Source organism: Cebidichthys violaceus, unplaced genomic scaffold (assembly GCF_023349555.1).
Source record: "Cebidichthys violaceus isolate CVI_PGR_0920_01 unplaced genomic scaffold, fCebVio1.0.p SCAF_79, whole genome shotgun sequence".
Lineage (NCBI taxonomy): Eukaryota > Metazoa > Chordata > Actinopteri > Perciformes > Stichaeidae > Cebidichthys > Cebidichthys violaceus.
Window position 1 is genome coordinate 711,966 of NW_027176963.1, and position 11,431 is coordinate 723,396.

At 40.2% G+C, this 11,431-nt stretch overlaps 2 protein-coding genes across 2 annotated transcripts; both read right to left on the reverse strand.

Moving 5' to 3' along the window:
- Positions 1-209: 209 nt before the first annotated feature.
- LOC137892352 (cytochrome P450 3A40-like) lies at positions 210-5,253 on the reverse strand. Its single transcript, XM_068737414.1, has 13 exons — positions 5,121-5,253; positions 4,916-5,009; positions 4,088-4,140; positions 3,827-3,926; positions 3,631-3,744; positions 3,401-3,489; positions 3,175-3,323; positions 2,904-3,031; positions 2,742-2,817; positions 2,486-2,646; positions 1,079-1,305; positions 738-900; positions 210-495 (listed from the first exon to the last, which is right to left on the reverse strand). The coding sequence occupies exons 1-13, from the start codon at positions 5,189-5,191 to the stop codon at positions 406-408; spliced, it is 1,515 nt and encodes a 504-aa protein (XP_068593515.1). The 5' UTR covers positions 5,192-5,253; the 3' UTR covers positions 210-405.
- A 1,046-nt stretch (positions 5,254-6,299) lies between these two features.
- On the reverse strand, positions 6,300-11,349 carry LOC137892351 (cytochrome P450 3A40-like). Its single transcript, XM_068737413.1, has 13 exons — positions 11,215-11,349; positions 11,010-11,103; positions 10,182-10,234; positions 9,921-10,020; positions 9,725-9,838; positions 9,495-9,583; positions 9,269-9,417; positions 8,998-9,125; positions 8,836-8,911; positions 8,580-8,740; positions 7,173-7,399; positions 6,828-6,990; positions 6,300-6,585 (listed from the first exon to the last, which is right to left on the reverse strand). Exons 1-13 carry the CDS (start codon positions 11,283-11,285, stop codon positions 6,496-6,498), a joined length of 1,515 nt encoding a protein of 504 aa, XP_068593514.1. The 5' UTR covers positions 11,286-11,349; the 3' UTR covers positions 6,300-6,495.
- Positions 11,350-11,431: the final 82 nt, after the last annotated feature.

Consider the following 11,431-nt stretch of genomic DNA (forward strand, 5'->3'; position numbering starts at 1 on the left):
ATTGCAACATGTTTTTTGTTATTTTGTCATTTCACCTGACCTCGTCTCATATGACCACGTGTGACTTACTGGGAAAGAAATTTCCCCTCGTATTTTCACATGTTCTATTTTTTATTTTCAAGCCTCTGTTGTAGAGACACAGTGTTATCAAAGTTGCATGTTGCTGTTCCAGTGATCAAATCACATATAAGAATGACAGTGCCCATAAGGAAAAGCCAAACTATCCTTTATTAGCACAGGCTTGACAAATTATCCATTTGTCACTTAGTTTAGGATGATTAATGGTGCAAGCTTTAATGGGAACAAAAAAGAAAACTAACTGATACAGATGTACACACAGCTGGACTATTAGGCTACCATTATAAAAATGGAAATGTTCATATTCCTTTATCTCATTCATTCTTTTTAGTTTGAGGATTCAGAACGTGACACCAGCTTAAGTGTGATTGGTCGTTTTGGCATCAGCAGTCCCTGGATGTCCATCTCAATGGGGATCTGACAGGAAATGACATGTGAAGGGAAAATAATTGTGAACAAAGTCAACAATGTATGAAACATATAAACAGCTGGCAGTATCACAAAAGGTAAAAAAGGCTTCAAGGCCTTTGCAATACCCTGATTGGCTATCTCAATATCCCAATCAAACTAGCAATAAATACAATTTGGACAGCAATATGCCATAAAAGATGATTATTCATTCACCATAAAAAAAGCAATAACAATCAGTGTGGTCTCACCTCAGTCTCCTTACACACAGAGAAGGTGAAACTCTGCAGGATCTCCACCAGTGCTAGTTTCATCATCACCAGAGCAAATCGCATCCCGATGCAGTTCCTTGGTCCTGCCCCAAAAGGCATGTACGTGTAGGGATCAATAGACTCCTTGTTTTCCTTGCTGAACCTGAGGAGGCACGCACATACACACACACATACACACACATATACACATACACACACACACACACATACACACACACACACACAATATATCAATAACAGAAATTAAGCAATTGCCTGCAGAGCTCAGGTCCTTTCTGCTGCACTTTTGTTAAACATAAACATATGAATCCTTTCTATACCTCTCAGGTTTGAACTCCTCGGGCTCGGGCCACAGACCAGCATCCCGGTGCAGCGGCCATGTTGGTACCATGACAACCATATCTTTTGGAATCACAAGACCATTTATCTCCACAGTCGCCTTGGCCACACGCTCCAGACGTGGGGCAATGGGGTACAATCGGAGAGACTCGTTGATGACGCTGTCTAGATACTCCATCTGCATCAGAGCCTGGTACTCAACGGGACCCTACTCAAACACAGAGACGCTCCGTTAAATTGGGCAAAGTTAGGAGTTACCAGAATCCCTGAGCGAATACTTTGATGGTTGATGGAGGTACTGAGGTTAAAAACACACTGTTACTGTCCTTTATAGGTTTAGATCAGAAGACTGATGTCTCATCATGTCTGTCTGGAAAATATGAGGCTACAGCCAGCAACCAGTTAGCTTAGCATAAAGGCTTGACCAAAACATTTAAAAAGAAAAAAATCTGCCTATCAGGACCTCTAATGCTCACTAAATTTACACATATTTTATACCTTGTTTGTTTAATCAACTCAAAAAGGAACATTGTGATTTTACAGGGGCTTGCTGTTTCCCCATTTCCAGATCTATGCTAAGCTAACCGGCTGTAGCCTTACATTTTCTGTAAATACATGAGAGTGGTATGAAGCCTCTCTGCAAGAAATGTCCAAATATTAATGATAAATAATATGACTAAGTGTAATGTGAAAGGGGCCAGTCGTTATAACACACCCAGAAAATAAACACATCATTTTGCAGTTCTGCTGAGCTTTGTAGCCTCTTTTAGGTCATAGAAGACAGACAATGTAGTGAATTATGCTTATCCATGGCAATCCTATGGCCAAGTGGTCAAGCCTCATACCACATGGGCGCAAATGCCCTGAGCTGCAAGTCCCTGGTTTGATTCCCGTTTTGGCTGGATTATTTGCTGCATGTCATTCCCCTCTTCTCCTGTCTCTCCACTGTCAAATAAAGGTATAAAATACCCCCCAACGAATTATGCTTCTCTGGAGATACAAATAAACATCTCTGCGATCCTAGGCTGAGAGTCACGCAAACATATCCAAGTACTCTCTCACTCCTTTGCAGCACAAGGAAGCGTAATTTCAGCGTCACACAACTAACCACTAACGATACTTCTCTCAAGAGTTTGTGGAAGTCAAACAACAGCTAAAAGAAAAGTGATTAAATTCATCAGGTGGGCAGAAACACAACCCCGATGATAATTAATGTTGCTCTGTGCCTGCTGGATGTGTAACTAAGCACTTAATATAGTGATTATATATCAAATCTATAACCTCAACTGCCCCCAAGTGGCCAAAAAATAATGAAAGCAGCTTTAAATTGATTATTTTGAGGCCTTCCTGCAACCTCAAATGTTGTCCTCTATCTACTCCCAACGCACCTTGTTCGGGAAGGTGGAGTCGACCTCCTCCTGCAGCCGTTTCATGACATGAGGGTTCGTTGCCAGATTGTAAGCCAAGAAGGCGAGAGAGCTGCTGCTTGTTTCATAGCCAGCAAAGAGGAAAATCATTGCTTGAGAAAGGATCTCATGATCGCTTAAACCTGGGGAGGTAGCAAGGAGATAGAGTTAGAATAGCTTTTAGTTGTGCTGTTATGTGTGTGTAGATACTGTACATGGCTGTGTATGTGTGTTTCACCTTTATTTGGTTCATTTTGACTGAGGTCATTGTTTTTCTGGGAGTCAATCATCAGCTGAAGGAAATCCACTCGACTCTAAAAGTAGACATATAAGAGAATAGCTGTGATTGTAGTTCTGCTGATGCAAAGAGATGTGGATGCACAGGCACAGACAGTCATACCTTTTGCTTGCTGTTCTCTCGGTTAGACTTGATCTTCTTCAGCGCAGCGTAAAAGAAGTCTGTGACAGACGTAGGGAAAAAGGAAAACTCCATCTTCTCAAGAATTGGACCCATAAAGGGGAAGAAAGCTGGAATTAAGCAGAAAGCATCACACTTATCAAGGACACAGGGCCGACCGTGACTGTAAACATTCACAACGCAGACATTTTGGGATTACCAGCCAGATGGACAAAATTATGAATAGCTGCATTTTATAAAATGATTTCTGTACCAACAATGAGGAAGAGAGGGTTAAAAAGGTCAAACTTCAGCATCTTCTTGATGTTAGTGACAAAAGGGTCTGAGGGGTTGTTGAGCGAGTCTATGTCCACACTGAAGGCTGTGCTGGTTACTACATCCATGCTGTAGGGTCCAAAGAACCTAAAGGGAAAACAAAAAGAGTTAACTTCATACATTCTCTGGAATAAGTTGAAGTGATTGGTGTAATGTGTTCTTACTCTTTCAGCTCTAAGGGTTCATCTTTGTCTGCCTTCTTTTTCATGCTGCTGGTCAGGATAGCAGAGTGGTGCTTCATTATGCCAAACATCTGAGACACAGATAGACAGAAAAAAAGGCTTTCTGAAATACTGGTAAATAAAACACAGTGCAATACACTGGCAAAAAGAAAATAAATCTGTTCAACATGCAATAAAAGGCAGAGGAGGTACAGAGCAGGAGGGGGCCGTACCTCCTTCAGTCTTCCTGAGGTGAAGGAGGGCGAGAGGACACTGCGGATCCTCCTCCACTGGTCATCCTCAGCGATGGACACTGCATCATACAGTTGCCCGTTCAGGCGGAAGTTCTGTAACAGAGAATCACACGCTGATGAGGAGAGTTCAAGCAACCACGAGTGTCTGAATGTGTTATGAAGTTAGTTTGCTTACTCTGCGATTGGTGAAGAGAGAGTAACACTCCTTTATCAGCACAGCTTTTATCATAGCAGGATCTGTGATGCACAGCACGGGCTGACGGCCATCAAAAATGCTAAATAATAACAATTGAACAGAATATGAATAGAAAAATAACGAAACACCAGGTGAGCTTTTTCTGCAGACATATCAATCGACCTTGTAAAACAGGTAACACTATATAAGAGAGACTTTATATGCATACAGAAACACACACTGTACAACATGCAGACTTACCCCCATACTTTTCCATATTTCTTGAAGCAATCTGTGTCAAAGTTCATGAATCCCTGTGTACAAGAAAAATAATAAACAGATCATGAAATATTTGTAGCATGAACATGTTCTAATTAAATATGTCGATATGTAGGACTGGAGTTGCTACGATGCATATTAATGGTCAAATGTTTACTCAATTATCCCAACGTCTTCACTTCAAAGCTGTTATCCTTCTATTAAACAACAATACAATGAAATATCTTCAAACAGACAGATCACAGAATAGAAAAAGGGAAAATGTGAAGATTCAAAATTGAATAACAAAATTGTGTTACTTTCTCTTTTATACATGAAGAAATTGGATTCTGAAAAGGCTATTACTGTAGTCCCACCTTTCCTAAGCTTAAACCTGTGAAATTCATTCCATGGGAATTATTTTCTACTAAATATTTTGTTGTATTTTCTTATTAAAGAGAAGTCCGTGAATTATCCTGAGTAAACAGGACATTGTTTCTGAAAAGCAGCTTTTCAAGAAACTGTTGAAACTGTAAACTTTTGTGAGTGCGACACATTAACGTATCTGTTAAGAGATCCAAACTCGACAACAACACCTCCGATGATACGTGTTCACTGTTAAAACTTCAAGGCAGATTTCTTAACGTGGTCATAAATAACTAGAGGGTCATTCTATCTTAACAGCACTCGTTTCAAAGCGCCAAAGACAGGTCTTGCTCAACATTATGCCTGACCTTTTTCCCACTTGTTAGGTTGAATTACTCCAGTATATACCTTGCTAAGCCTGTAGATCTATTATGTACTACTTCTAAAAAAAACATGTTTACCAACCTTTCTATATGCCAGCATAGTGCCGAAAAAAGGGACTGGTTTGGGACCAGGGACGCCCAATTTCTTAAATGTTCCAAATGTCCAGCAGGAATACCTGTAGAACAAAACAAACAAAAACAGAAAGAAGAGAAGAGATTTTGATCACACAGACAAACACAAATAAACAGGGTACAAATACCTGTTACAAGTATTCTTAAACACTTACACAAAGATCAATGTGATGAGAGCCACCAGAAGGGTCCAGGTCTCAGCGGAGAAAAAGAGGGAGAAGCCCATCTCTGCAGGTTTTCTCTCTTCTTTCAATAGTGGCACAAGCTCCAATAACACCTCAAATCACTGACCATCGGTTTTTATCTGCAGCACTTCCCTTTGGTGTGAGTAAGGGAAGTGTGTGAGGGTTGAACCAATAGGAAGTCGGCAGTGTCATGTGAATCATTGACAGAAAGAGTCCAAGCAGCATTCCTAATTATCTGTGACTCTGCCATTTTGGGAGCTAAATTATTATATAGCTTGTGTTAAGAAAGATAGGACTCACGCAAAGTTCATGATAACAGCTTAAAGTAATATGTAATATATTCTTAATTTACTTCTAGATATTATTCTTGTATATCTCCTGCTACTTGTGATTCAAATGTTTCAGGCACACATAGTATATCATAATCACAGTAGGCCACTTAATGCACTCTATTACTGAAATATCTTGTAAAACATGAACTCACTGCCTGGGCTGATACTTGAATAAAACATTTTTTCTTTTTAAAGATTTCGGTCCTATAGTTTACAGAGGGGGGAAAGAAATATGCAAACACTTGCATAATATAACTAGAACATTTTGCAAGAAATGTTGACAGTGTGGCTGCTACTGCCCGAAGACATTGCAAAATACTGTATATACGTCAATATTACCAGTAGCATCATTGAGGTTCATTTGAGATATTGTTTCTCTCATTTCTGCATTTTAAATTCATCCTCTCTGATTGAATCTTGTATTTGTGAGGGACAGCTATTGCTTCATAGAAACACATAGTTGACACACACACACACACACACACACACACACACGCGCTGCATCATTTCTGTATTTAAGATATATACCTTTGTTTGAGATACATACCTTTGGAAATGACAGGAGCTATCAAGAGACAATAGTGGGTGGTGCTGTTGTGTTACGGTGTATTGCAACATGTTTTTTGTTATTTTGTCATTTCATCTGACCTCGTCTCATATGACCACGTGTGACTTACTGGGAAAGAAATTTCCCCTCGTATTTTCACATGTTCTATTTTTTATTTTCAAGCCTCTGTTGTAGAGACACAGTGTTATCAAAGTTGCATGTTGCTGTTCCAGTGATCAAATCACATATAAGAATGACAGTGCCCATAAGGAAAAGCCAAACTATCCTTTATTAGCACAGGCTTGACAAATTATCCATTTGTCACTTAGTTTAGGATGATTATTGGTGCAAGCTTTAATGGGAACAAAAAAGAAAACTAACTGATACAGATGTACACACAGCTGGACTATTAGGCTACCATTATAAAAATGGAAATGTTCATATTCCTTTATCTCATTCATTCTTTTTAGTTTGAGGATTCAGAACGTGACACCAGCTTAAGTGTGATTGGTCGTTTTGGCATCAGCAGTCCCTGGATGTCCATCTCAATGGGGATCTGACAGGAAATGACATGTGAAGGGAAAATAATTGTGAACAAAGTCAACAATGTATGAAACATATAAACAGCTGGCAGTATCACAAAAGGTAAAAAAGGCTTCAAGGCCTTTGCAATACCCTGATTGGCTATCTCAATATCCCAATCAAACTAGCAATAAATACAATTTGGACAGCAATATGCCATAAAAGATGATTATTCATTCACCATAAAAAAAGCAATAACAATCAGTGTGGTCTCACCTCAGTCTCCTTACACACAGAGAAGCTGAAACTCTGCAGGATCTCCACCAGTGCTAGTTTCATCATCACCAGAGCAAATCGCATCCCGATGCAGTTCCTTGGTCCTGCCCCAAAAGGCATGTACGTGTAGGGATCAATAGACTCCTTGTTTTCCTTGCTGAACCTGAGGAGGCACGCACATACACACACACATACACACACATATACACATACACACACACACACACACACACACACACACACACACACAATATGTCAATAACAGAAATTAAGCAATTGCCTGCAGAGCTCAGGTCCTTTCTGCTGCACTTTTGTTAAACATAAACATATGAATCCTTTCTATACCTCTCAGGTTTGAACTCCTCGGGCTCGGGCCACAGACCAGCATCCCGGTGCAGCGGCCATGTTGGTACCATGACAACCATATCTTTTGGAATCACAAGACCATTTATCTCCACAGTCGCCTTGGCCACACGCTCCAGACGTGGGGCAATGGGGTACAATCGGAGAGACTCGTTGATGACGCTGTCTAGATACTCCATCTGCATCAGAGCCTGGTACTCAACGGGACCCTACTCAAACACAGAGACGCTCCGTTAAATTGGGCAAAGTTAGGAGTTACCAGAATCCCTGAGCGAATACTTTGATGGTTGATGGAGGTACTGAGGTTAAAAACACACTGTTACTGTCCTTTATAGGTTTAGATCAGAAGACTGATGTCTCATCATGTCTGTCTGGAAAATATGAGGCTACAGCCAGCAACCAGTTAGCTTAGCATAAAGGCTTGACCAAAACATTTAAAAAGAAAAAAATCTGCCTATCAGGACCTCTAATGCTCACTAAATGTACACATATTTTATACCTTGTTTGTTTAATCAACTCAAAAAGGAACATTGTGATTTTACAGGGGCTTGCTGTTTCCCCATTTCCAGATCTATGCTAAGCTAACCGGCTGTAGCCTTACATTTTCTGTAAATACATGAGAGTGGTATGAAGCCTCTCTGCAAGAAATGTCCAAATATTAATGATAAATAATATGACTAAGTGTAATGTGAAAGGGGCCAGTCGTTATAACACACCCAGAAAATAAACACATCATTTTGCAGTTCTGCTGAGCTTTGTAGCCTCTTTTAGGTCATAGAAGACAGACAATGTAGTGAATTATGCTTATCCATGGCAATCCTATGGCCAAGTGGTCAAGCCTCATACCACATGGGCGCAAATGCCCTGAGCTGCAAGTCCCTGGTTTGATTCCCGTTTTGGCTGGATTATTTGCTGCATGTCATTCCCCTCTTCTCCTGTCTCTCCACTGTCAAATAAAGGTATAAAATACCCCCCAACGAATTATGCTTCTCTGGAGATACAAATAAACATCTCTGCGATCCTAGGCTGAGAGTCACGCAAACATATCCAAGTACTCTCTCACTCCTTTGCAGCACAAGGAAGCGTAATTTCAGCGTCACACAACTAACCACTAACGATACTTCTCTCAAGAGTTTGTGGAAGTCAAACAACAGCTAAAAGAAAAGTGATTAAATTCATCAGGTGGGCAGAAACACAACCCCGATGATAATTAATGTTGCTCTGTGCCTGCTGGATGTGTAACTAAGCACTTAATATAGTGATTATATATCAAATCTATAACCTCAACTGCCCCCAAGTGGCCAAAAAATAATGAAAGCAGCTTTAAATTGATTATTTTGAGGCCTTCCTGCAACCTCAAATGTTGTCCTCTATCTACTCCCAACGCACCTTGTTCGGGAAGGTGGAGTCGACCTCCTCCTGCAGCCGTTTCATGACATGAGGGTTCGTTGCCAGATTGTAAGCCAAGAAGGCGAGAGAGCTGCTGCTTGTTTCATAGCCAGCAAAGAGGAAAATCATTGCTTGAGAAAGGATCTCATGATCGCTTAAACCTGGGGAGGTAGCAAGGAGATAGAGTTAGAATAGCTTTTAGTTGTGCTGTTATGTGTGTGTAGATACTGTACATGGCTGTGTATGTGTGTTTCACCTTTATTTGGTTCATTTTGACTGAGGTCATTGTTTTTCTGGGAGTCAATCATCAGCTGAAGGAAATCCACTCGACTCTAAAAGTAGACATATAAGAGAATAGCTGTGATTGTAGTTCTGCTGATGCAAAGAGATGTGGATGCACAGGCACAGACAGTCATACCTTTTGCTTGCTGTTCTCTCGGTTAGACTTGATCTTCTTCAGCGCAGCGTAAAAGAAGTCTGTGACAGACGTAGGGAAAAAGGAAAACTCCATCTTCTCAAGAATTGGACCCATAAAGGGGAAGAAAGCTGGAATTAAGCAGAAAGCATCACACTTATCAAGGACACAGGGCCGACCGTGACTGTAAACATTCACAACGCAGACATTTTGGGATTACCAGCCAGATGGACAAAATGATGAATAGCTGCATTTTATAAAATGATTTCTGTACCAACAATGAGGAAGAGAGGGTTAAAAAGGTCAAACTTCAGCATCTTCTTGATGTTAGTGACAAAAGGGTCTGAGGGGTTGTTGAGCGAGTCTATGTCCACACTGAAGGCTGTGCTGGTTACTACATCCATGCTGTAGGGTCCAAAGAACCTAAAGGGAAAACAAAAAGAGTTAACTTCATACATTCTCTGGAATAAGTTGAAGTGATTGGTGTAATGTGTTCTTACTCTTTCAGCTCTAAGGGTTCATCTTTGTCTGCCTTCTTTTTCATGCTGCTGGTCAGGATAGCAGAGTGGTGCTTCATTATGCCAAACATCTGAGACACAGATAGACAGAAAAAAAGGCTTTCTGAAATACTGGTAAATAAAACACAGTGCAATACACTGGCAAAAAGAAAATAAATCTGTTCAACATGCAATAAAAGGCAGAGGAGGTACAGAGCAGGAGGGGGCCGTACCTCCTTCAGTCTTCCTGAGGTGAAGGAGGGCGAGAGGACACTGCGGATCCTCCTCCACTGGTCATCCTCAGCGATGGACACTGCATCATACAGTTGCCCGTTCAGGCGGAAGTTCTGTAACAGAGAATCACACGCTGATGAGGAGAGTTCAAGCAACCACGAGTGTCTGAATGTGTTATGAAGTTAGTTTGCTTACTCTGCGATTGGTGAAGAGAGAGTAACACTCCTTTATCAGCACAGCTTTTATCATAGCAGGATCTGTGATGCACAGCACGGGCTGACGGCCATCAAAAATGCTAAATAATAACAATTGAACAGAATATGAATAGAAAAATAACGAAACACCAGGTGAGCTTTTTCTGCAGACATATCAATCGACCTTGTAAAACAGGTAACACTATATAAGAGAGACTTTATATGCATACAGAAACACACACTGTACAACATGCAGACTTACCCCCATACTTTTCCATATTTCTTGAAGCAATCTGTGTCAAAGTTGATGAATCCCTGTGTACAAGAAAAATAATAAACAGATCATGAAATATTTGTAGCATGAACATGTTCTAATTAAATATGTCGATATGTAGGACTGGAGTTGCTACGATGCATATTAATGGTCAAATGTTTACTCAATTATCCCAACGTCTTCACTTCAAAGCTGTTATCCTTCTATTAAACAACAATACAATGAAATATCTTCAAACAGACAGATCACAGAATAGAAAAAGGGAAAATGTGAAGATTCAAAATTGAATAACAAAATTGTGTTACTTTCTCTTTTATACATGAAGAAATTGGATTCTGAAAAGGCTATTACTGTAGTCCCACCTTTCCTAAGCTTAAACCTGTGAAATTCATTCCATGGGAATTATTTTCTACTAAATATTTTGTTGTATTTTCTTATTAAAGAGAAGTCCGTGAATTATCCTGAGTAAACAGGACATTGTTTCTGAAAAGCAGCTTTTCAAGAAACTGTTGAAACTGTAAACTTTTGTGAGTGCGACACATTAACGTATCTGTTAAGAGATCCAAACTCGACAACAACACCTCCGATGATACGTGTTCACTGTTAAAACTTCAAGGCAGATTTCTTAACGTGGTCATAAATAACTAGAGGGTCATTCTATCTTAACAGCACTCGTTTCAAAACGGGAAAGACAGGTCTTGCTCAACATTATGCCTGACCTTTTTCCCACTTGTTAGGTTGAATTACTCCAGTATATACCTTGCTAAGCCTGTAGATCTATTATGTACTACTTCTAAAAAAAACATGTTTACCAACCTTTCTATATGCCAGCATAGTGCCGAAAAAAGGGACTGGTTTGGGACCAGGGACGCCCAATTTCTTAAATGTTCCAAATGTCCAGCAGGAATACCTGTAGAACAAAACAAACAAAAACAGAAAGAAGAGAAGAGATTTTGATCACACAGACAAACACAAATAAACAGGGTACAAATACCTGTTACAAGTATTCTTAAACACTTACACAAAGATCAATGTGATGAGAGCCACCAGAAGGGTCCAGGTCTCAGCGGAGAAAAAGAGGGAGAAGCCCATCTCTGCAGGTTTTCTCTCTTCTTTCAATAGTGGCACAAGCTCCAATAACACCTCAAATCACTGACCATCGGTTTTTATCTGCAGCACTTCCCTTTGGTGTGAGTAAGGGAAGTGTGTGAGGGTTGAACCAATAGGAAGTCGGCAGT